Genomic DNA, 27,247 nt, shown 5'->3' on the forward strand with positions numbered 1-27,247 from the left:
CAGGGAATAATGATATAATCTGAAATGAGTCAGTGGTACTGTGTTATCAATTTAAGGACAGAGAGACAATCAGGGCCTTTTGCATTTGTTTTCAGAACTGACATCACCAGCACTGCCGTGTTCTATATGTAAGTGTATTTTAGATCTGTGTTTGCTCTTAGATATAGATAGGAAATAGGAAGTCTAGTCTAGCTGTTTCCTGTGTTGGTGTCAGAACTGTTCTACTGTATTATTTTAAGCATTTAACTGTGGTCTCTGAACTCTTGACTAGCACTGTGTAGTAAGAAGTATTGTCTTGTGTTTTTATTATTTATTATTAAATATTTTTAAACCTTTCAACTGTGGCTGTTTTATGTAGAGATAATTTAAGCTCTAGAGTACATTGCATGTATATAGTAATACTGTCCAAGCCACTCCAAATATGTCTTGCTGTTCATCACACTTACCATTTGGATAATAATATTGCACAGTAATAATTGGGCACCCTTTGATAAGGATCTTATTAGTAGCTGATATTAGTGGTTGGTGGCAAGTGGTACTACAGTATAGTCTGGACAGAAGGGGCATAGCTGGAGAACCTGTGCCAGCCATCCCCAGAAGTGTGTGTTTGTATATAACTCATATCTCAAAGTGTGTGTGTCAGCTACTTGGCAGGGACACAAAACACTGGTTGAACAGAGAGGGTGCTGGAGGTTTTAGCTTGCCCACTAGGCTGAGTTCTGGACCCTATAGCTATGCCAGTGGGGAGTCTTATTGGGGATCTGGAAAGAAAGAGAGAAACCAGCCCCAGACTGACTGTGATCTCTGTGTGCTGTTAAGGAAAATTATACTTTACTGTGTGTGTATTTGTTATCCTTCCCAATGTGCATGCCTTTCAATCATGTTTGGGATGAGGATTGAGGCTCCTTGATTGCTGGGCCAGTGCACGGGCATCACACCACCTACCAGCCCGGAAACTACAGGCCTATTAGTCTGCCCATGCTAATATGCACAGCCATGGAACAAATTATCATGGAAATGATCAACATAGATTTTAGGCAACCTTCAGACACTGGGCCCCAATCCAGTTTGGCTTTGTCAATGGAAGATCATCCCTACTAAAGCTGGTGGACATCTTTGTGAAGTTCACCGAGTCAATGGATGAGGGTAAATGGTGCATTCTGCCTACCTGGATCTGGTTAAGGTGTTCAATACAGTACCCCACTCTAGTATAGCTAACAAACTCACTGAACTGGGAATAAACCCAAAAATAACTTGCTGTATTACCAGCAGGAACACAAACAGGACCCAGGATGTCAAAATTCATGATATTACCTCCACTAAGAGACTGGTCACCAGCAGGGTACATCAGGGCTGCATGCTGGGACCACTCCTATTTGGTAACTACTTCTTTGGACATAAAGGCTAATGTCAGGGGCCTCTGGCTGACCAAGTTTGCAGATGACTGCAAATTGGAAGCTATCATAGATTCCCCCATGGCACAAACATCTTCCAAGAGTGTCTAAAGCAGACAAATGACTAGCAACAAAGTCACAGACAAACTCAATGCCAAGCAATGTACTGTAGTGCCTTTTGTTTAAACTGCCACTCAGACTAAGTACTCCATTGATACGACACCCTTAAGAGTTGACCTTGTAGTCAGTGATCTGGGTACATACGTGAACAGTAATCTGGCCTTTGACCAACATGTGGCCAAGGTAGTAAGAGAATCATTATATGCTGCCCAACTTATCAGTAAGGGCACAGAATCCAGGTCCAAGGAAGTCACAGGGCCACTTTATTCAGGCCTTATCTTAGCCATCATTACGTATAATGCCCCCTTCAACATGTACCTGACCAGTTATATGCAATAGATGGAACACCCAAAACGGTTCCCTTACCAGGAGAATCCAGAGTATATGTCTCTATACTCTCTCTCTTCTACAGCTTATTGAGAGGTGATCTATGCCCTGCATACAAGGCATCCTCGGATCCAGTTCTGATGGACCTTTTGCACATTTGCTAAATGGACAGCAACAGAACCACTAGATCCAATGATTTAACTTGTGCTTGTAACATAAATAATGCATGTGGAGCTTTTCTGCCTGGGCATCTGCTGAAAAAGAACTTGTGTCCAGTGGAACTTTCCCAGTAAATAAATGTAAAATAAAAAAATAAACAAAAATACTATTCTGCATATTATATACATTTTCCCCTTTTATCTCTGTTTTATATATATATATATATATATATATATATATATATATGTATATATATATATATATATATATATATATATATATATATATATATATAATTTTGTACAGTTTTCTGGTGTTGAGCAAAAAGTATGACAGTATTTATATGTGTATAGCTTTATTTCAAATTTGTTGAAGGGACACTCAGAACCTTTTTTTCATTATGCTTCTGCTGTATTGTATTCTTGACACAGTTTAATTTAAATTAAATGTATTTATTTGTTACTTGTAAGTAAACTGACTGCAAGGCCATTTCAGTCATTGCTCGGGCTGACAGCAAGTAAAAACAATGCACTGGAAATCAATTAAATTATGTAGAAATTGTTAACACAACATTGGTGAATACACAATCTACACTGCAAACAATGCTTTTAATAGCATTTAGTGTTATTTGCAGAACATAATGATTTTCCAAGTTATATGCATTCTTAATCATTTATTTATTTTTTATTGTGCTCTTTGCATACCTTTTAACCTCAATGTGGACAAAGCCGTATATAAAAGTGGGACAAAGGCCCAAAAATAGGGACAGTTTTTAAATATTGCTCTTACAAACTCAGAAAGTTGATAGAATAACAGATTTTGCATTAACATGAATTATATGAAGTGTATGAAGTTGGAAACACCAATGCCTGTCATTATTTTCTAACTTCCCTCTTTAATGATTTTCAACTAATTTGTCAGAAAACAAGAATTTTATGAAAAACGGACCAAACATATGAAGCAGAAATCTGGACATTCTGCAAAAATCTGTACAGTTGAGAGGTATGGCTCTCCGAGCTTTCTCCATGTGCCTTCAGTGTAGCAGGTTCTTTGCCTAGCTGGATGAAACCAGTTACCAAATAAATTAGAAAATAAATAAAATACATGAAACAGTATAGTCATAAGGACTGAGACGATCTACTTGCCTATGTTGCTGCACTGGATTTTCCAAATATGCACCCTATCTTAATCTGTATTTTTGTTCTTCTCTGGTTTCCCATGGGCTCTAAAATGCCAGAATTTATTCTGTTCGATGTTGGGAAGCTTTGAAGGAATGCTTCTGTTGACTTTTTTTTTTCAAGTGACAGTGTTTCTAAATGCATACCTTAAAGATGTGCAGTGATGCATGCTTCAGGCCAGCAGAAGACTAGTTGCATTTAAAACATGTTAACAGATTAGCCCGACAAGCCAAGTTATACAGGCACTCTTCCAAGTTTTCAGACTAAGCTCTTGAATCCTGTCTGTCTATATGAATAGTCATTATTTTCTAACTTCTTTCTTTAATGATTTTCAACTAATTTGCCAGAAAACAACAATTTTATGAAAAACGGACCAAACATATGAAGCAGAAATCTGGACATTCTGTGAAAATCTGTACAGTTGAGAGGTATGGTCTTGGAGCTTTCTCCATGGGCCTTCAGTGTAGCAGGTGCTTTGCCTAGCTGGATGAAACCAGTTACGAAATAAATTAGAAAATAAATAAAATACATGAAACAGTATAGTCATAAGGACTGAGATGGTCTACTTGCCTATGTTGCTGCACTGGATTTTCCAAATATACGCCCTATCTTAATCTGTGTTTTTGTTCTTCTCTGGTTTCCCATGGGCTTTAAAACGCCAGAATTTATTCTGTTCAATGTTGGGAAGCTTTGAAGGAATGCTTCTGTTGTCTTTTTTTTTCAAGTGGCAGTGTTTCTAAATGCATACCTTAAAGATGTGCAGTGATGTATGCTTCAGGCCAACAGAAGACTAGTTGCATTTAAAACATGTTAACAGATTAGCCCGACAAGCCAAGTTATACAGGCACTCTTCCAAGTTTTCAGACTAAGCTCTTGAATCCTGTCTGTCTATATGAATAAAAAGTAGTTTTCCTTAACTTTTCCTGTGATTGCAAATTAATTTACTGTAATTTATTTAGAAACTGTCAAGGCGGCATATATTTAGGCTAAGGATGATTGCAGATTAGCTTGAATGGAAGTTGATAATCGTGATACATCCTTTATCAAATTATTTTTTGAAGGCTGACATTAACTCAGTTTCCTTTTATACTGAAATCCTATATGCCAATATGAAGCTAGATAGGATGTGGACAGGCATTTACAATAAATATTGAAAAATAACTGTAGACAAGCACATGCACCAAACTGAACAGGAAACTTGAAAATGTCCAACAGTCAGCCTTTCCTCAATGTGTCTGATTTAAATAATTGACTAAAAGTTTTAGGGTTATGTACTGATCCAAAGTGAGCCCCAGTGCAGACCTAACCTGGATGCAGTTAGTTATACAAATATACAAAATAGCCAGACAGTGAGAAAATACATGCTAGCTAAAATCATAGCATGCAATGCTTTAATAATTTTACAGGCACATATGCAAATTAACCCGATTAGTATAAAATGCAAAAAATCTATCCAAAGTAATGTTCTGCCTATAACAGGATAAAGTGACCAGAGCTCAGCGTTACAGACATACAGTCAAGTGGAGGTGAACACTGATTAATAGAATGGCAGCTGGATACCTTTTTAGGTATACTATAGGTGCTTATAAAACTGTTTTTATTCAGATAGTCCCCTTGGTGAAGAGAAAAAAGCCCCAAGCTTTGGTCATGATACTTGGAAAAGAAAGTGACTTGAGTATGCTTTATTTTTGTGGACTTTATAGTAGAATGCCTTATGGGACTGTGATCTGAAGTGAAGGTGTTATGATTCATGTTAGAGATCACTTGCAAAGTGGGGGCTAGACTCTCTTTTTGGATGTTTAAACAGGAAATTGCCAAACAACAAATTTATACATTATTTGACTAAACGGTCCTTGGCATTTTGTAGCATCCAGCAGCAATCTACTCTGTGAGGTTTTATTAATTTTGTAGACAGAGTCAGCAACTGGGAAAGTCATATGCTAGGTGAGCTGGGAAAGTCATATGCTAGGTGAGCTAATTATGTATCTATGCCAGTTACATAACTGCCATCAGTGCAAATAAAGCATAAAGTTTCCGTGCCCCCCCCAAAGAAAAGTTTGTTGAGTTTTTGATTTGGTTTGTTCTTTGAAATGTCCAAAACCTAGTATTTGGTCTAACCATATTCTGAGGTATTGCAAATATCTAGCCATTTCATATTTTGTTCCGGTTTGGTCATTGATAGACTGGATATGAAGCATTAGGTTTAGATGTGGCTTGGTTCCAAAGATTACTGCCTTGTTTTTAAAGTTGCCAAGAATACCTTTTTTGGAACACTTTGATAGTTTGGGGAACCTGACAGCTACACATAGAGTATTTCAGATAATTCAAATACCACAAAGTAATTTTGCTGAAAATTACTTTCAGCACTAATTGAGTTTGCATTTTTCTCCACTGTTGTGTAACTCTCTAGCTGATATTATAAGTCTGGGTGATATGGGGCTATAGCGGGATTTGTCCCCTTACAAAAACAAAACAAAAACTACTTTGAGGTTCATTAAAAAAGGTTTTCAGTGATTTAGTTTTATAGTATTTCCTCTTGCTTAAATTTCCTTCCAAAAGCCAAAATAGACCATCAAGAAGCTCAGCCACATGACCCAGTACTGCTGTGCTCCCCCCACCCCTTAAGAAGACTTTGTCCACATATTCCTGGTGAAAATGTATGATCATTCATCCATGCATCCAGACTGGCTTTAAAGGTCTCCAGGGAATATAGGTAAGGGTAACCTCTTCAAAAAATGGACTACATATTGGGTTAGGTATCTGCCATGCTATCTGGTCTTGTTGATATGATAGTGTAGTTTTAGAACTCTAGAACTGGTGTTTGTTTTACCACGTGTTTGATTTAGATGAAGTTCAAATAAAACTAAGCAGAGATCAACCCTCAGGAGTCTGTATGATACTGACAGGGCCTTTAGTCTTTCAAAGTAACTAAGATTGCTAACACCTGAGATATTTTTGGTGAGTAGGTCTCTCAAGCTTGTTTAAGTTCTTGGTGAGGTACATGCTAAAGGTTGCTTTATATTCAGTGATGGGCCTAATGAAGGATGAATCAATTGGGATTATAACTTATATGGATCTTGCAAAGATGAAATGAAAGATAATCTGTGCAAAGTAGAGGGATTTTCTAACTACCACAGAGACACAGTTGTCAAAGGATAATCTGTTATCAACATTTAATTTTACTCACATCTACTTCTGCATATTTAGCAGTGAGTTCCCTATATTTCATCTTAAAGACATTGCATAATAAAGTGCATCTCAGTTGCTACGTGTTCCTTACTCATTTATTTTGTAATTATAGTGAAGTTTGAATTTGCATTGATGTGGATATGTAAATGTGATCAATTACTTTGATTTAAGTATTGCTTTGATTTGCTGAACTGGGATATCTCTGTCTTCATTGATTCAGGAGGGTTTGTGGTCCAAGCCAAAATCTGTGGTGGCAAATGGGGATAGTTTAATAGCTGTTTATTCGAATGATGGACATACAGAAGTTACTTGTTCAACTTGAAAGAAAAATGTATATGCTGAGATGCCTTATGTACTAACAACAGACTTTTTGGGATTGTTTGAAGATAAAGCATGTACCACACAGTTTAAGAGTTTTAATGCAACTGGCTGTGAGAGATATTAATTTAGAAGTGTTTTTTTTTTTAAAGAATAACACTATACCAGTCTAGAGGGTCTATATTGGATGATCGAACATTTAAAAGTTTGAGTGTCATATGGTCAACACCATATGACAGAAATTTTAAAAGTTTGAACAGCCAAAAAAAAAAAAAACTACACAAACAACCTACCTGAACATTTTAAGCAGAGGGGCAAGCCCACTTGCACCCTCCACACCCCCCGCTCTTTAAATATACCAATTCTGAGATCGCACTACAGTGCAGAAAAGGGAAATATTCCCATTCTACGCTGTATGGAGATCTCTGTTAAAATGTTCGAACTTTCAAAAGTTCGATCATATGGTGTCGACCATATGACAATCGAACTTTTGAAAGTTCGAGCATCCAATATAGACCCCAGTCTAGAAGGTAGTATGAAATATATTGAACTGATTATTATAAATGCAGAATTTAAAGTAAGTGAAACTGAAGAATAATTTTGTTTAATAAAAATTACTTCTCAGCGGTGATGTGTCTGTTACCCAGTTATTTTGGAAATTATTTAATTTTGACAAACAAATGAATCTTACTTGTCTATTTCCCTTGAGAAGTGGAGCCTGGGGAAAATAACTGTCACAACTGCAACTCCTAGTAATGACCATGAATGGCATATATCTAACAAAAACAAAAAAAATCACAGACAAAAAAATGTAAGGTTATCTGTACCATGTTTAGAGAGTTTGCTCTTTTTGTTTTGAAACTAACTTCGCATTGCTTGTGTTAGACATATAAAGTGACTAGACTGCAGTGGAAGAGATAGGGGTTCGTAATGGTTGAGTTTCATTAGTATTTATTTCTCCACGTGGCTTTACCAGCCAAAATAGTTCTTTTATCTTAAGAAATAAATGCACGAGTTTAACATACTGTCCTTGTAAAGCCATGTGAGATTCAGTCATTGTCTCATGGTCCTTTCCTATCATCTGAGGTAGCACCTGCACCTACAAGTCAGCCTTGCTCGTGCTTTGTGTATTCATTTTGAAAATTTAACAAGCTCTACTCATCTGTTCTGCCATCTTAGACCAGTGCAATTACAGGTGAAGTAAGCTAGCTGCCTATCTGACTTCCTGCTATTTCAAGATAGCAAAAGTAACTATTACAAGCTGGAATAGTTTTCAACCCAGACGGTTGCTGCAGTTGTAGTGAAGTTTGAATATGGACTTATGTGGATGTGTACATTTGACCAAAGCTGATGTTATAAGTACTATAAAGTCTAACACAGGCCATGGTCCCCATTAAAAAGAAGTGGAGGGTATGGGCCACTAGAACAGATAACATTGCTAAGACTGCTGTGGGTGACTGAGGTTAATAGCTAAAGTTGCGTCACTATAGAGTTGGCTGGAAGGAAGGATGTTTCTCTAGATGGGCACTTTACTTTCTTGAGAGGAATAGGGTATTGCTGTGAGATCACTGCCTGAAAGAGGTTTTGTACCCTTGCTTTGACAGATTTTGAGAAGACGTGGCATATGTCTTCCTAATGCATTTGAGATTTTGAGAATTGTGTGTTGACATAATGTCAGTTTCATTTTTTAGAGCTGCAAATGGTGAAAAGCTGCTTGGTGTCAGAAGAATGATGGAGAACCAGTACAAGGTCTGACTGACTTACTATGCCCACATGAATTTTACCCCTGTACCCTCAATGACCGGCTTGTCCTGAAATGTCAGAATACTTTCCCCGGGAAGGTTATTTTGGGTTGACAAGAAGAGTAAGTAGTGTCACATACACTGTGTGAGCAGGTCATATCCCAGATGGTTCCTCCTTCCCAGTAAAAAAAAAACATTTGTGGGGGGGCACATAGGATGGTTGTTGGTTGGACAGACAGATAACGACTCTGCTTAAATGGTTGCTGGTTGGTAGAATATAAACATCCTCTACACAGCTATAGTTTCAACAATTTTTTTTCCCATTGTGGAATGTTTTTGCCATTCATGGTGAAAAGCAAAGCACAGATAGCAACAAAGGCCAGTGAAGGGGTGGGAGGCTGGTATAATGGCCAAGATGCTTACCTTAAAGATGCAAGGTACAGGGTTTGATTCTCACATGGGGTAATTGGCTAGGCTTAAAATGGCCCGCAGGGGCAGTTAGCCTAGTACTAACCTATGAACCTATAAGTGACCACTGACATTTCTGCACCTGCTTGAGGTATATACGAAAACCAAACCTATTAAGTTTTCACAGTACTTTTTACCTTGCAAGATGTCTTTATGTATGCACAGTTAACAAAGGGAGGCTTTTCTGTTTACTTGCTATAGTGTTATGCAGACATAATTACATGCAAGTGATGTGTTCTTGAATCTGTGGTTTCGACAAAATGCAGGATGTCATTGCCTCAGAACAGTAAAACGATACAGCTGAGAACAAGAATGTTTGTAATTTTCTGAAAGGCAGACAGTAGTCTGTCTTTAGCAATCTGATATGTTAATTTGCTGTCTTTTATACTGGCTTTCTTACTTAGAACTAGAATATTAGGATTTTTTTTTTATTTTTTTATGGGTATAACGTTGGGTATAATGAAATAATAATTTCATATTCATCAACGCTCTTCTCTTTTTCTTTTTTTCATTTTAGAGATTCATGACAGCAATTCTAATCCTAGCAGCAGTCTCCAGAATTTATCAGGAACGGTACGGTGGACAGCTTCTTTGGAAAGTCTCTTAGAAGATGAAGAAGGAGTAAAGAGATTTAGGGTGAGTGCTTTAAGTAAAATTAGCAGATTGCTGGAGTGACATTCCACTATTCAGTTTCAAGCTTTTTCCTGATTCCTTTTCTAAATCACCAGCTTGAATATTCTGAAAGCCAAAAGCATTTGAAATTGTTGTTAAAAATCTGACCTGCTAATGAACAGTAATTGCATTAGAATGTAGCACTTAAGTTTAGGCTTAGCAGTCCAATATAGTCATTAAATCTTGTTTTCATTCACGTTATAGCATAGAAACGCTTTGGTCATTATGTCCAGACATTTCCTTACTATTGAATTATGTGATGCAGACCAGCCGAAATCAGTTCTAATGTGATTTATTAATGTCAAATTAGCAAAAGAAAATTTTCAGTATTTCTTCCTTCCACAAACCATTAGAGTGGATGCATTTAACAAAGTTAGTATCTTCAGACAAGTGCTGCTTAGTTGGTTTTATAAGTTCTAGACTAAGATACAGCAATCTATGTTTAGTGTGCTTAAGCAGAAACAAAATGAAGGAAGAAACTATGCAAAGCAATATAGGCAAACATTTAAGATATATAATGATTGCTCCTTTATGTTACTCAGAGTTTTAGTGTACTGGAACTTCTCCAAGTAAGTAGTGTCCTGCAAAGGTAAAGTATGATATTTATTTGGAGGAAACTATCTATGTAAACAAACAAAAGAAGCAAAATAAACTGAGATGCAGAAAAGTGCATAAAAATGCAATGGTAGAAATCTTGAAACAAAGGAGAATGAGGTAGCCTAAGGGGAGAATATGGGATTTAGAGACTTAGGTTGGTAAGGTGACAGAGAGTGTATGAGGACTATGGGAATGTGATGTGGCACAGAGTAAGGTAAATGGATATTTGTGGTATAGAGCATGAAAGCAACGATAAGGAGAAGAAAGCCACGTTAAACTGACAGGTGTAGGAAGCAATGACTAATGAGGAGGAGGCAGAGGTGGCTAGCAAATCCAGCAGCAGGAAGCAGCAGAAGGGAAGTAGGCCGGGAGAGTGTTCAGCCAGATGAGAAGAACAAAGGGTGTAAAGAACTGAATGATGGGAGATCATATGGAAAAAGATGGGAATGGGATAAGATGCATCAGAGGGACTGAGGTAAAGGAAATAAAAGAGAAATACTTGTGGATAGGTGATTTAGCGATATGGGGTAGGAAGAGAAGGATGTCAGAGCCATGTGAGGGGAGAGAAGAAAGTTTTGGTAACTGAAGAATTGCTGAGAAGTGGATTAAGATTCTTGACAAAGGAGACCATTGAAAGTCAAATCATCCTCTGGATTTAAACTTACTAAACATGGGAATAGGTGACAATGATGGTCACAGAAGGGATGAGGTGGATGCATGTTTTGGTGTGAGTAGGTTACTATAGCCTGTAGACTAGACTAGACTAGTACCAAGACAGTAGTAGTAGGGCCAGTCAGTAGATATTAGAGGTACTTTAGAAATAGTTGATTTAAAAAAGAAAAAAATTCCCACGCATACTGTAATGTGTATAAAAATGTTGCTAAACACTTATACAGATGGAAAAAAAGTTGTCAAAGTAGGCCAAAATAATTCTGTCAATATCACAGGAAGACAACAGTACAGGAGTTGAATTTCTATGTATGCCTTGCTGGGAACCAGCATTATGTATCTGGGAAAGGATGAAGGGACTCGCACTGAGCTGATAATCCGTTAAGAATGGTTGATGATGATGGTTGCTTATAAAGGGAGGATACTGTTTTTCACCCAGATTACTATTTATGTTCTTTGGGAAATATGGTAATGCCACCTGGCCCCTTATTAGTTCTTTCTTGTCAAAACATATAGCTAGTTGTGTTAAAATCTGTACATTTTATGTACGGCTTTAAACCAGTCAAACATGCTGACTAATGGTTGTAAAACTGACAGATGAGCCAGTTGTTTCAAGGACAGGGTACCAAGACACACTACTGGTATGTGGCATTGTACTCGCAGAAGATACATAAACAATTAAAAAACATTATCAACTAGAAAATAGTCTATAGCTTGTAACTAGACATCTGCATTCAGTAGAACCTTTTGATGTCTTAAGGGTTAATAAATAAATAAAAATGTTAATAAAATGAAATGATAAAATCTTTAATGGTCTATGTGCACTTTCATCCCTATGAATTGGAACTTCTTCAGACAGACGTATCATATTCTTAAATAAGAACCACATGACAAATTACAGGACTAAAACTAACAAAACAAAACCTTCAAACAAAAAACTGAATTCATTTTCAGAATATCTTCATAACATATTAACTTAGAACAAGCTCAAAAACTATGTACAGCTACAAAAAATGAAATTTTACCCTGCAGAACTATTGCCGCAAATTGACAGCTGTACCCACAGGCATTACCAGGTCAAAAATTAAGGTTACCCATGCTAAAGTGCATGTTACAGCCTGTGATCCCACTTACACTGATTGCTGTATGTTCTTTTCTTATCTCTGTTCCCCTCCAAGATATGAAAAACAGCTTGTATGCTTTTGGAAAACATTAACTTTAATCCTTAAGAAAAAGTGCACTGGCAATCTTTAAATAAAACTGAATTATAATCTGTTCTATTAAGTGCATTGAAGTATTAAAGCTGCTAGGGAAGCTCATATTTCCTATTCACTTCCAGTACATTCAAACTTTATTTTTTACTGATCCGCTTGCCCTTGTACCTTTGTTTTACATTTTCCTCAGCAAACAAGGCTCAAAACTCTCAAGAATAATTGCTTATACCTGCAGACATATTGTCTCCATGGAAACTTAAGAACAGTGTACAACTGCCTTCAAATGCAAATGTCTTAAATCCTACTGAACATTTGCTAAAGGAAACAAAAAACAAGGTAATATTATTACATGTATAAGAAGTGTAGTACTTTTTATGACATTCATCATTCAGTCTTATTTTCCAAGCTTAATTGCTAATAGAAAACACCTGCTTTTAGATTAAGCTAAGGGCATTAATCCAGATGTTCACCTATTCAAAAATAAGACAAAACATCTCAACTTCAGATGTAATATCACTTGTGCACTTTTACACCCCTTCCCCCATCCCAACAGCCTAAAATTACAACATATTAACTTAAACTTGCTTTTGTCGAGCCTTTCTTCTCTTTTTACATTGTAATGTTGCATATCTTAGAACTAAAAAGGTACTTGTTTACTTTAATATCTTTATCACATATAGTAATCACTGAAAAGACTCACTCTCAACCCCATATTTAAGATGCCTAACTATATATTACACAAAACTGCTTTACTATATAACATGCAGTCTATATCATTAAATGTTTTATACAAATGCTATTAAGAACACAAATTGTTTTACTTACAGTTACTTTGTTTACTCCTATTAGTGTAATTCTAAATATTAATATTATAAAGTGGGGTATATGCTTTACAGTCCACCCACAAGTTTAGCCAAGTCAACAAACGTCCAGTCTTTCTCGGCTACTTTTTTTTTTTGCAAAACTACATTTCACTAATGGGATCAATGTTTTATAATATCACACTTATTCACTAATTCCAGTATTGCTGTTCTTCCTCCTGTCCCCGTCCATCTCCCTACATTAGACTGTGGTTCAAGTTTAAGGTACTCCTGGTTCTTCTAGTCAACTCCTATGCTTTTTTCTGCCTCATAAGCATGCTTTATCTGATTGGTTTATCTGGATTTTAAATAGGATTCAGTTAATGGTTTTAGTTAGGTCTGAAGAAGTTGCCTGAAATAGCAGTGAAAGCGTTTACCATTTATTTATTTTACATTTGTTGACCGGGTTTGTCCAACTGAGCTGTGCAGCCCTTTTTCAGCGAAGGCCCGGGGAGAAAAGCTCCACAGTAATACTCTTTGTCATACAGAAATAATACAGAAATAAAAATAAAAATAAAAATGGATAACAAGAATCTGTATTTTACAATGCAGAGAAACCATGTATGTATAGTTATCAGAAGTAGAAGGTCAGAGCTCTAGTGTTATATACTATAAACATAGAATAAAAGAAACACACAGGTACACAAAGATTGATAAATACAGCAATGATTCAAAGAAAAAAAAATTCTGTTGTCAGTCAAAATATAGGAAATTAGTGAAGGAGATGAAAGATGGATAAGTAGAGTGATACCTTATAGACGTTATAGCTAATAAGATTGAAATTTTAGATTCTTAGTCAGATGAAGAGGCTAGGGCGGCCACGGTGGTGCAGTGGTTAGCATTGCCAAATCACAGCAAGAGGTTCTCCGGTTCGATCCTCGGATGGGGTGCCTTCTGTGCAGAGTCTGCATGTCCTCTCTGTGGTCACGTGGGTTTCCTCCGGGTACTCCAGTTTCCTCCCACATCCCAAAGACATGTTGTAGGTGGATTGGACACTCTACATTGGTCCTAGGTGTGTGTGTGCTTGCCTTCTGTGGAAGTTTGGGTGCCAGGCTGGCAACTCGACACCGTAAAAACTCCACTGCCAATCATGAGTGAGCAGGTGATCTGCTGTGGTGACCCCTAACCGGGAAAAGCCGAAAGAAGTCAGATGAAGAGGCTAGAGCAATCCTACCTAATGAGTAAGGTAAGGGTCTACAAGAGAGGCCGGTGGTTTAGGAAGGATGAGTCCAGTGGCAGGACCAGTTAGTTTTTAGGTATTTTCTGGTAGCTGTTTTGAATTGGTTAGAGTATTTGAGGGACCTGATTTTTAAGGAGAGTTTGCTTCATGATATGGTAGGATTGTAGCTGTATAGGTTGCATTCAATTTTGGTCTTAGGTTTATATATTCGTAGCAGATTTTGGTCAGAGCTACGTAGAGACCTAGTGGGGCAATATTGAGAGATGAGAGTGGATAGGCTAGGACAGAAGGATTGCAGGTATAGAATTGAGTGAATTATCGGTAGGTGAGAGAGAAGGAGCTTATGGGGTAGTTCCAACCAGTCTAAGTGTCTTAGTGAGTGACAGTGATGAGATTTAAAGGTTTGATATGCAGCAAATTTAGCAACCGTGTTGTAGGTTGATTCAAGTTTAGCTAGGAGTGTAGCGTTAAGATTAGTGAGAATTTGACAGCTGTATAATAGGTGGGTCTATATCAGATTATCAAACTTTTAAAAGTTCAAACACCATATAGTCGACACCATATGTTCGAACTCTTAAAAGTTCAAAAAAAAAAAAAAAGCAGAAAAAAGCTACCTGAAAGGTTACGAAGGGGGGCAAGCCCCCCTGCACCTACCGCCCCACTCTTTAAATATACCAACTCCGAGATCGCACTACAGTGCAGACAATGGAAAATTTCCATTTCCGCACTGTACGGAGATCTCTGTTGAAATGTTCAAACATTTAAATCTTCAATCATATGGTGTCAACCATATGACATTCGAACATTTAAATGGTCAACGAAGTAATATAGACCCTAATAGGCTATGTAGAAGGTATGCATAAGGCAGGTTTACTTTAGCTTTGTGTTTGTTAGAAACCTTTTGTTACAGTAAAGAGGTCCAAGTTTAAGGTGTGTCTTTTTAATGCAGTTATTCACACGTAAATAGAATTTAAGTTGGTTATCTATTGTTACTTTTAGAAGTTTTGTACTGAGATCAGCATTGATGGAAGTGTTATTGAGGGACAGTATAGAAAAAACTGATTTAAGATGGGAAAAGTTTTGGGAAGAAAGAGTAAGTGTTTAGTTTTCTTAGGGTTCAGAATTAGCTGGTTATTACAGAGCCAGATTTCAACAGAGTTAAAAGATGCTTGAGTAGCAGCAATAATGTTTGAGGGAGTGTCAGCGATGGTGATCACTGTAGAGTCATCTGCATATTGTATAAGAGATGATTGGGGGCAAGTGGTATAGAGTAGATTCGTGAATATATTGAAAAATAATGGACCAAGGATAAATCCTTGGGGGACACCCATTTTCACTGGCAGAGGTGGGGAGAGAGCTGAGAGCCACTTCACAGATTATTTTCAGTTAGTGAGATAGCTGCAAAACCAAGTAACAGTAGAAATAGAGAAACTAAGGTTAGTCAGTTTGTTTAGTAGAAGAGAATGGGAGACTGTATCAAAGGCTTTAGAGAGGTCAAGGAATAGGCAAGAGACAAGTTTGTTGTTGTCTCTGGCTAGAGAAATAGTATTAGTGAAGGATATTAGGGCAGTTGAGGTACTGTGCTTGGAGCGGAATCCATGCTGGGTGGGTGTAAGCAAGATTTCTTGAAGTAGATATTGCATGACTTGCTTATGTATACATTTTTCCAATATTTTTGAGAGAGGTGAGAGGATTGCGATAGGTATGAAGTTTGAGATGTCAGTGGAGTTACCTCCTTTATGTATAGGTAAGGTGTAGAATTCTTTCCAGCTAGAAGGGACTTTTTGTTAAGACAGATACAGGGATAGCCTCTTTACATTCTGTTTTTATTTTTGTTCATTAAAGTGAATACTCCTAGCTGTGGTGTACGCCGAGTTCTTTGTTTTATTGAACAGTTGGATACAGCAGATTGAATCTCACACCTGCCTGTCTACATTCCTTGATTGTTGGGATAAATTTGCTTTTCTTCTGCTTGGTGTACGGTGAATAATCATTTTGCACAAACACTCTGCTGTCTCCAGTTTTTAATTCTTTACCCTTCTGCCACAGTTTTATAAGGATCAACTCTTTCTGCTGATATGATTGCATCTTTACTAATACAGGTCTTGGCTGCTTCCTCATGGCGAGGTTTGGATCATGCACTCTATGTGCCCTTTCAGTTAATAAATCCTGCCATGGAATACCAGTCCAATTGCTTATTTGTGCTTTCCTAAAACTAATACAGTTTGTTCCTTCCAGCTTCTCTGGTACAGCAGAAAATCTCAGGTTTTCTTTACATATTCTGTCCTCTAACTCTACCATTTTTCGAAACAGCTCTTCTTGAGAAGCCTCGTCAAGTCTTTTCTTAATTCCAACCTCTGATTTTTGCAGTGTTATCAGCCCATCTGGATAGCTAGATAAAGTTTCTTCTATTTTTTCCTGCCTTTTGTTATTTGAGTTAATACACTCCTTTAGTGTTTCATTTAGTTTAATCACCTGAGTACATTTGATTTATTTTTTCTCTAAATTACTGGAAGGTATCATTTCTACCAAACCTGGAGCTTGAACTGCTTTTTGCTGAACAAGATTCTTCCCATTCTGTGTATTCTTCTCACTTTTTTAGTTGATTTTCTTTCAGTTTGTCTAAATGTCTTCTTTGCTGGCATGTAGGCAGTGTACTTACTAGCCAGTAACTGAATTATACTCAAGCTGGCAGGATTATTAATTTTTATATCTCAGTTTCTTTGTAAAGACCAGGAGAGCTGAAATTAAGCTGTTGATCGGTTTATAGCCATCTTAGAAGTCAAGTTCTAACTTTCTTGTTGGTACTTTCAGGTTTCCACAAAGCTTAGCAATGCTGGTAGCCTTTCCTTACACTTCCAGAAGAGACTGAGTTGAAATATTTGCTGAGTGAGTTTTTTCTAGCATTTTTTCAATTTTAAGCTCCTCAAAATGTGTCGGGAACTACATACAATCATTGTACTGATTATCATTTTGGTGTTTTTATACTCCTTTGATTATTTAATTATTGTTTTAACTCTTTACAGTTTATTTAGTTAAACTTGCTGGCTCTGTGTCTTGAACACTCCCCTGGCTATTTCAATATCTGATTGCACCTCATTCTTGCTAATCTGTTTTTCCACTCAGAACTTTTTTATAGTAAACTGCAGCTTAGTTAAAATAAATGATATTGTGTGTTTCTTAGTCACCTTGTTTTTTTGTGTGTAGCTAACAGATCCTCCATTTTGTTACATTGAGTGTTCTTCATTGTATGTAAATGTTTTCCATGTGACTTTCCATGGCTTTCTTGCGTTTACGACTTATTATTTCATTAAAGTACAGTTTTGGTTGGTTTTCAAGTGTGAGTTTAAACTTCCTGATGGCAGTAGTGGTTATTTGGTAGTAAATAATAATTTGCTACTGTTTCCAGGAGGTAGACATTATTAACTGGAGTTATGTCAACCTTTGTATTGGTTCTTTCATGTTTCCACACTGCTTAACACTGGGTAGCTGGCTCTGCACAGCACTGCAAATGCCAGATGTAGGTGCTTTCACTTTCAAATTCTCTCTTAGGAACCTTAGTTAAATACTCCTCTATGCTATAGATGTGTAAACTGCCAAGTTAAGCAGCAGTACATTATCGCATGCCAAAGTTGATCTTTTTAGCCAATCTAACTAATTATTTACTATCTATCTAGTGCTGGTACTCAAACCAAATTTTCTCAGTCCACACTTGTTTGGCACAAATCGATACCTGAATTACGAGCCAAAGCACTCTCTCTTCTTAGTTATATGAAGAGGTTCTAGTTTTGCACTGAGGGGCATATTGCTTTTTATATGGAGACTTAGATTGTTGTTTCATACAGGTAGCACTTCAGTAAATCACCTTCAAACCTCTTTGACACACATCCCCTTTAGCCCACATCTGTAAGCATCTGGAACCATGGATTTTCACTTTTCAACCATCTCTGTAGCTAACTTGGTTGAAATGGGCATCCTAAGACAATGTAGCCATTATCTCTGGTTTACTGACAATCACCTACTATGTAAACAAACTGTCACAATGTGAGAGAGACAAGCTAGTTCCTCAGCATAACGCATCTGAGATTATCCAAGTTCAACTAACTCTGGGCAAAACCGCAATCCAGATTGTAGCTTGCTACTGACCCCCCACCATGCCCCAGGATTCCCACTCCTCTTTTCTTGATACACTGGAAAATATTAAGGTACAACCCAACACTCTAATAATGGGTGATTTCAACTACCCTACCATTAACTGGGAAAACTACTCATGTACCAACTCTTTTGCTCAACGTTTTCTGGAAATCATCAATTCCCACGCTTTGGATCAACTTATCCACACCCCCACCAGAGGCAGCAATATCCTAGACCTGGTCATCACCAACATGGGTGACTGGTGTTCCACACCAGTGGTCAACTCCTCGTTGGTCAGATCCGACCACAAGCTAATCACCCTAGACATCCACATCCCGCTTCCACCCCCCCATTAGGAAAACAACCGTAAAAAATTTCTCCAAAGCCAACTTCACGCCTCTTAAGACAGAAGAGGCAAACTTCATGACACCCATGCAGATGGACAATAGAGGTACGACTGCTGAATCCTACACAAATGCACTTTATAAGCACTTACACGAGTGCATGGATTGTGCTATCCCTAACAGAACCAAGATGCTATCCTCCAAAAAAGGAAGCCAATCTGGTGGTCTTCTGCCATAAACAAACTCTACAACAGAAGAAAGAAACTGTTGCAAAAAAAAGTAAAATCCCACGATTGGAGGAACTCCCTGGTCAGCCTCAGTAAGAAGCTGAGATCCCTCATAAAATCCTCCAAAGCTAGTTATGAAAACAAAATTGCCACTGATTCTAAAGACAACCACAAAGCATTCTATAGCTATGTCAGAAATCTCAATGGTACAGCACAATGACACTAAATATACAGAGCTAACTGATATTGCCAACATCCTGACAGATAGGTTCAGTGCTAACTTTACCCCCCTCTCACCCCCTAAAGGGCCCATCTTTATACCGGAAGAATGCAAAGTTCCTGTAATCACGGCTGCACAGATAAAAACTTCACTCTCCAAAGCCAAGAACACAGCATCCATGGGACCTGACAACATCCCAGGCTGCCTTCTACACGAACTACAGAATGAACTGGCACCCCACCTAAGTACCATGTTCAATCATAGCCTCACCTCAGGCTTTGTGCCCATTGAATGGCGCACCGTGACAGTTATCCCACTCCACAAAGGGGGGGGGGCACAACAGACCCTGGGAACTACCGCCCCATTAGCCTGACGAGCCTCGTCTGCAAGGCCATGAAACGTATCATCATGGAACTCATAAACAAAGACATTGGAGATCTCCAAACCCTGGACCCCACACAGTTTGGGTTTGTAAAAGGCAGATCATGTCTCCTAAACCTGATAGACTTCTTTGAAGTAGTCACCAAAGCCATAGATGAGGGTAAGGTGGTTCACATAGCCTATCTAGATCTCGCCAAGGCGTTCGACACCATCCCCCACACTGCAATTATAGATAAACTCACTAAACTAGGTATAAATCCCTATGTCACAAGATGGGTTGCCAACTGGCTTACTGAAAGAACCCACACTGTGAAAGTAGCAGACTCCAAATCAGACTTCAGACCAGTGACAAGTGGAGTACCACAGGGTTCAGTCTTGGGTCCTCTCCTGTTTGGTATCTACTTCTCTGAAGTACAGGCTAACACAGAAGGTCTTTGGCTAACTAAATTCACAGATGACTGCAAACTAGTAGCCAAAATTGAAACTCTTAACGATGTGGACAAGGGCCTCACTGAGACAGATGCCTGGTGTCAAAGACATGGTCTCAAGCTCAATGCCAAAAAGTGCATTGTCATCCCCTTTGGTAAAATTCTGTACCCATGAACTACCACATAGGCGGTAGTCTACTTAACACCGAAAGTGTGATAAGAGACCCTGGGACACAGGTGGACAGTAGTCTGTCCTTTGATATAATCACATCGCCAAAGTGGTCAGGAAATCCTTCTACGTGGCACACCTCATCACAAAAGGTTTCTCATCCAGAAAAAAAGAGGTCATTGTTCCTTTCTACTCATCACTCATTAGACCCATTATAGAGTACAATGCCCCTTTTGGTATGTACCTCACAAGACATCTACAACAACTGGAAAAGACACAAAAATACCTCACAAAGAGGATTACTGGCCTTAAACAGATGCCTTATGCAGACTGTCTCAAAAAACTCCAGCTTTACTCTGTCGCATATCGCCTACTCAGAGGCGATCTCTGCCTAACATACAAAGCTATGTCAAACCCAGAGCTGTTGGACATGCTCCACTTAAAGAAATCCCACCGAGCTACAGGGACCTAAACCTTGTCACCGCAATAAACAGAACATGCTGGAGGGATAGATTTCTGTCCCAGAGACTTCCCATACTCTGGAACAGACTACCTATCTATGTCAAACAGAGCTTCTCATTAGCACTCTTCAAGAAAAATCTTGATGATTGCATGGGTAATAGGAAATTCACCCCAGGGATCACTTCTGTGGTTCTGCTTGACAGGGGCACAGGAAAATAATTTTCTTGGGTGGTGAAAGCCAGGGTACATTTTTGGCTACGCTTGTATAGGCCCTAGGGCCAATAGCCTAGTACCTACCTATGAACCTATGAGACATAGTTATATAATGACATTAGTGACAAGGCTCTTAAATGAAGCTGCTACAGACAACAAGCAGATTATCAGTGCCGCATAGAATCACACTAAACCAAACAAATAGACCTACATATGCTGAGGCTGTTAAAAACAACCTACCTAAATCACAAAGGCCTCCTACGTATAACCTAAGAGACAAATACCCACCATGAAACATACATTTAAGAGTTGCATTAATTCATTTCTAAAGTTCATAAGCCAAATCTCTACACAGTCCAATATCCTAGTCTCAGGTGACTCAGTAGTGAGAGACATTGACGCACCACTCACCAGGCTGTGCAAGGAGAGGTTCATGTTCAGCCACCAGTCAGGTGTCAGGATTCACCACATCACAATGTACACAAGTACACATATGACTGACTCATAATGCACATGGGTATAAATGGCTTGAGGTGTAGCACCTGAGCCAAATAAATATGGGCATGACGGAGCTCTCAGAATATGTGTCTGAGGCAGGCATAAACCTAACCTTGAGCAACATTCTGCCGCCACCACGAATGGTTCCACATTACCAAAAAGATTATTGACTTCAACAATTGTCTTAGCCTTTGGTGTCATATAAAGGGGGTAAAATATATGGTTTAATATTGGCAGATCAATGCTGCCTATACAGAAACTAGCAATTCCCACTCCAAAACACAGAATCTAACATTACCAAATATCAAAAAGGATGTAAAACACCAAATTCCAAAACTCGCTACCACTGTGGACCCAGAAACAAGTGCTAACTTGGGTCCCGGGGGGGTGGAGGGCAAGTTCAGAAGTTTGGCATTTTATGTTTTCGGTGATGCAAGATCTGATGTTTTGAGTTGGAATTGTCAGCTTTCAGACATGAATACAGGTGGCATTTTGAAGGTAGTTGTGAGAAGGCATGCTATGTATATGTACAACAGCAGTCATTTGAAATACATGACTATGACCATATGAGTCTTTGCTTTTATCCCACTTTAACATGAGATAGCTACACAGACAGTGACTGTCTTTGTTTTTTTTTTTTTTTTTTTTGGGGGGGGGGGGGCTGTTATGGAAGCAGACAATACTCCCAGACAGAATTTATGCATCATCACAAGCATTTGTCTTATTAGTTTATTGTGAGCAATTATTTTGTTAGTTTTGTGCATTTTGCCTTGGATACAACTTACGTCTTTCTTGAAAGAAAAATATAAGACAGAATTTCATTTCTTAATCATGATTTTTGCTCAGATTACCTCTGAGTTAAAAGGTTGGGAAAATGCTCTAAAATGCACCTCAGAGTATCTATAACACCATGGCTTCTAGGGTCACCTTGGCTTAAATCAGTTATTTCATAAACAGTTATTACTGTGGTGCCTTGGTTAGTTAAGGTGCATTAAAAGGACACAAGAAAAAGTAAAGGTGAACGGCAATGCTGAATTTCTTTCTTTCTTTCTTTAGTCAACATTTTTCTTCAGGCCGTCAGTGGATGAAAAGGTTGTTAAAAAACTGTAAATATATACTTCAGCGCATCTAAAAAGCCATGACTACTGGAAAAAGCTGAAAAGTAATGGAAAATGTGAGAAAAGGAACAATAAAATAATGTGCATAGTGTGGGGAGCCTGGAATTGGGGGAAAGCAAGGGAGAGCATTAGAGGATGTGTATGTGGGAGTGGTTGAGGTGGCGAAGGGGGTGGGGTGCCAACGAGGCCATTGTCTGCTGATCCACTTCACTAAGGCTAGTTTTGTATGTAGGACTGCTGAATTGTAACATCATTACAACTAAATGCCAGCCACTGTGAATCTCAGTCTGTTACATGGGCCAACATGGTGTGGTACAAAGGCCTGTTGTAATGTAAGAGCATTGTAGCTACAGATCAGTCAGTGCGTACTACTCCTAAAATTTTCAAGAATGAACTAGTAGGTTGTTTAGGTGAGGTGGCAATGACAGGGTGATACTTAGACTGGAAGTGTCCAAGGGCACTGCAACTTGGCACTTGCTGGGGGCCTCCAAAATGCTAAAACCATCTCTGTCCCCCTCTATAGCTCCTTTAGTCCCCACCTCCTATCTAACGGGTATGGAGGCTGTATAAATAAAGCCAAACACCATTCTCCTAGTAGACACCAACTATTCCTCCATTAACTGGAGACTTAAAATCCTCAAACATTTATGTCCAGGAATTTCAGGATTTCATCGATATCAAATCTTTGGACTACTTAGTCTACACTCCAACCAGGAGTGATAAAATCTTGGACTTGGTCCTTACCAATATGGGATAGCTTTGCTCTCAACCAGCTGTCACCTCCTCCCTTGTCAAATCAGACCAGCATCTGTCACATTCACCATAAGACTGTAATATGAATCATCTTTCAATATCTCCGTATTTAGAGATTATACTAAGAATAACCTACTAAACCTAAGTGATGACCTAACCAAATACAAAATTCCTTCTAACCTGATGACCCCATTGCTTATCCGGAAAAAGTTTGCCAACAAATTCACTGCTTATGTAAATACCCACATTGATGCATCTCTTCTCCTCCATAGTAAGTACAATGTAAAATTTACCAATAAACCCTTATGGTGGAACCCAAATATAAACAGACTCTGTAATAAAAGAAAAAAGTTCATTGCATGGAAAAATAAACCTAACTCTCAAGATAATAAAAACAATCTTATTAAATTAAATAGAGAACTCTGTACTCTGATCAAACCAACCAAAGCCAGATATTAGGTAAAAAATTGCCACCCAGGTGAGGGATAACCATAAAGCCTTCTTTATCTATGTTAGAAACCTCAGAAACAATGCCCAGCACTACACAGAACTAATACTGTTATAAATGATACCACATACTTGCACCCAGAGAACATAGCAAGTCTCTTAGTGGACAAACTTAGCTGTGACTTCACCCCACACTGCTCCTAGCCTGTAGTTCCAGATCACATGTCTGCATCTACACCTCCAACTAATTTCTCATGAACAAATCTTCAAGGCACTATTGAGGGCCAAGAACACTACTTCCATGGAGCCAGATAACGTACTGAGCTGCCTACTGGTCAGCCTGAAACAGTACCTTTCAGACCCCCTACAGAGGCTATTCAGTTTCAGCCTCCAAACAGGTTTCATACCAGCTGAATTAAAGGCAGCAAGGATCATTGTGGAATTGATAAATAATGACATAAGAAATGTACAGACTCTGAATCCAGGTCAGTTCAGGTCATCAAGAGCAGATTTTGCCTACTTAACATGGTTGACTTCTTTGAGAAGATTACTAAGACAGTGGATGAGGCAGATTAATGCATATCACATTTTTAGACCTTGCCCAGGCATTTGACACTATCCCACACTCAGGTATCATAGATGAACTCTCACAGCTAAATCTACACCCTTGTGTAACTAATTGGATAGTAAATTGGTGCACAAACAGAACCCAGGAAATTAGGGTGGCTGGGTGTACCTTCTCAAAGACCTGTCACTAACATTATACCCCAGGGTTCAGTCTTTGAGCCTCTCCACTGCAGTATTTACTTCTCTGAGGTCAAAGCAAATGTTAAAACTTTGTTGCTGATCAAGTTTACAGATGACTGGGTACTTGGTGCCATCATCAATTCCCAAGAGGACTTTTTCTAAGCAAATAGCTAGTGTCAAAACCATGGACTAAAACTAAATGCCATGAAATGTATAATAGTATCCTTTGGCAAGCATGACTTCCCTTGTAACTATTATACTGACAACACACCCCTGAAAGTTGATACTTTAGTCAGGTATCTGGGAACCTGTTTTCACAATGAACTGCCCTTTGAAGACCATATATCCACTATTGTCATGAAGTCCTTTTTCATTGCACAACTTAAAATTAAAAAAAAAAAAAAAAAATATATATATATATATATATATATATATATATATATATATATATATATATATGGGTTTATATACTTTTTCATGGAATATGGAAATGTTGAGACGAGAACATCGAAATTTAAAAAAATTGCAAGACCTAACTATCACAATCCACATCATCAAAAGGAAGACAGGCAGCCTATCTTCTGTTCGATGATGTGGATTTCAATACTTAAGTTAGGCATAGATCATTACACAGCAGTCTGAAGGAGACCACGTATGGGGATAGGGCTTTGAGATGGTTGTGTACTCCCTGCATTTTTTTCATAGGTTCATAGATTAATAGTAGGCTAACTGACCTTGTGGACCATTTTAAGCCTAGCCAATTAACCCATGTGAGAATCAAACCCTGCACCTTGTGTCTGTAAGGCAAATGTCTTAACCATTATGCAAACCTCCCTGTGGTGGTTGTGAGGAGCCTTTGTGGTCTGTCAGGCTGAATTAAGTGCCTGGTCAGATCTATACCAAACGGTGCATTGTACTCGGTGACTGGCCTGAAGACAGACGAGTACAGTGGATCAATGACCTCCTTGGACCTGGATGCCATGCCCTTATGTTTAAGTTGTGCAATACAGAATGATTTTCTTATCACAGTAGACAATCTTTTGTTATTTTTAAATAAAAAAATCAGGTTCAGTGGGTTCGGATAATAATTAGGCCATTTTGTTTTATAACATAAATCATTCTGTTTGGCCAGTACTTCAACAAATTTTCAACAAGCTGTTGCATGCAGTTATGGTTCCTGAGTCCAGGAAAATATGTCGTTACGTAAGAAAGGAAATCAAGAAGTAGTTAATAATTACAGACATATACGTCTAACCTTTATTCTGGGTAAATGTTTTGAATATTGTGTTATTGATATGCTGGATGAAAATGCAAACAAATTGGCCTTACTAGATGTCTATCAGCATGGGTTTATAAAAGGTAAATCAATGCTAACAAACCTGACAGAAATGTATGATCAGATATCGCTGGCCTTAGATTACAGGCTGACCCCTGGTGGTTTATATTTGGATCTGGCTATGGCTTTTGATTTTTTACTTTATTCAGCAGTCATCAAAGCCATGAGAAATGTGAGCATTCATTTATGCATAATAAGATGGATTAAGTCCTTGTCAACTAAATGACTTCAGTGTGTGAAAATAAATGGAACCGGTTTAGGATACCCTATCGGTTAAGATGGGTGCCCCATGGGGAGGCAGTCTTGGACCCACATTAGTCAACATTGTGCTTGCATCAGTCCCACAAAATAAGTGGTGTTGGCTATCTACAATACACCGATGACTGCAAAGAGGGATTCTTAACTTCAAGTAAGAATATATCTGAATCATTAATAGTTATTTGTAGGAAACAAATAACTGGGCAAAGTCAATTGATTTAAAATTCAGTATAGACAAATGTGTTATGTGTTTTGGTAAGCCAACAATAAAGGCGCATATTTATTTTACATGAACAGTATTAAAAGAAGCTGAATTTTCAAGGAACTCGATATCTTAGTATCTACCATTTTTTTACACCTTGAAATGCTGATTCATGAAATTATTGGGTTTAATGTTCAAAACTATATCAGCAAGAGATATTATTTTGCCTGGCAACATTTTATGAATCGTACATATGCTCTGCATTAGAGTATAGCATTAGCTTCTGTATTTATAATGCTAGACAGTTGTAATATCTAGAATCTGTTTTGAAGAGGTTTACCAAGAAAGTATTACAGCAAAGCAGCATGTCATATAATGAACACTGTATATGCCTTAATTTATATACCTTAACATATCATTATATGAGGCAGATTTATTTTGGCATAGAAGGTGTTTTATGAGAAGTCAATACAATTTACATTAGATGCAACTTCTTTTCAGACAAGTTGTGCTCTAAGAAACTGTGAACTGAAAGGACAAATGCAAATTTTTTAGAATAAAACTGAGACAATTATTTATTACCTTAAAACTAATCAGATTGTAGAATAAACTGGCAGCAAGCATTAGGCTACCAGAGACCTTAAATATATTCAAAAATAATCTTGATAATTGGGTGGGTTTCAGCATATTATCCTGAAATCAAGAAATTAGTGTTTGTTGACAGCCATTGACCTGAACACTTCAACCAAAGTTATGAAACTTAAAAATAAGGTGTATGTCGCTTACAATGCACTGCATCCTATGACATGACTTCCATCCTTTCACTGTCAGCTTTGGGAAGAACTGTCGAAACATGCTGAAGTTTTTTGGAGGATGTTACAATGGATTAAAGATGATAATGCATGCAGTAAATGATGATTTGTGTGATGTAATTGAATATGGTAATCCCTTATTACCAATTTGTATGCGCAGTAGAGAAATTAAATAAGAAACCAAGTGGATAGTAATAAAATAACATACTAAACAGATACCAATAAAAATACAGACCAAATTGAGTTTTGGCCTTATGTTTAGGTTACTTGTTGAGTTTAGGCCTTACATTTTAGTTGTGTGTCTCACTAAGGACTGAATAAGTAATATTAAGTAAGGATAATTACAAGTTTGTAAATATGTTATGTAATGTAAAAGTTGATGGCACAGTGAACCTGAGTTTCCATGTTTTT

The 27,247-nt window shown here is 37.9% G+C and overlaps 1 protein-coding gene across 1 annotated transcript in view; it reads left to right on the top strand.

Moving 5' to 3' along the window:
• RGS10 (regulator of G protein signaling 10) overlaps positions 1–27,247 on the top strand; it is a 463,550-nt gene that overhangs the window by 210,583 nt on the left and 225,720 nt on the right. Inside the window, exon 2 of the mRNA XM_044056078.1 lies at positions 9,413–9,531. Coding sequence (XP_043912013.1) covers positions 9,413–9,531 — 119 coding nt within the window. The remainder of the gene's footprint in view (positions 1–9,412; positions 9,532–27,247) is intronic.

This window comes from Protopterus annectens, chromosome 14.part0 (genome assembly GCF_019279795.1).
Source record: "Protopterus annectens isolate FY-2018-M chromosome 14.part0, PAN1.0, whole genome shotgun sequence".
Lineage (NCBI taxonomy): Eukaryota > Metazoa > Chordata > Ceratodontiformes > Protopteridae > Protopterus > Protopterus annectens.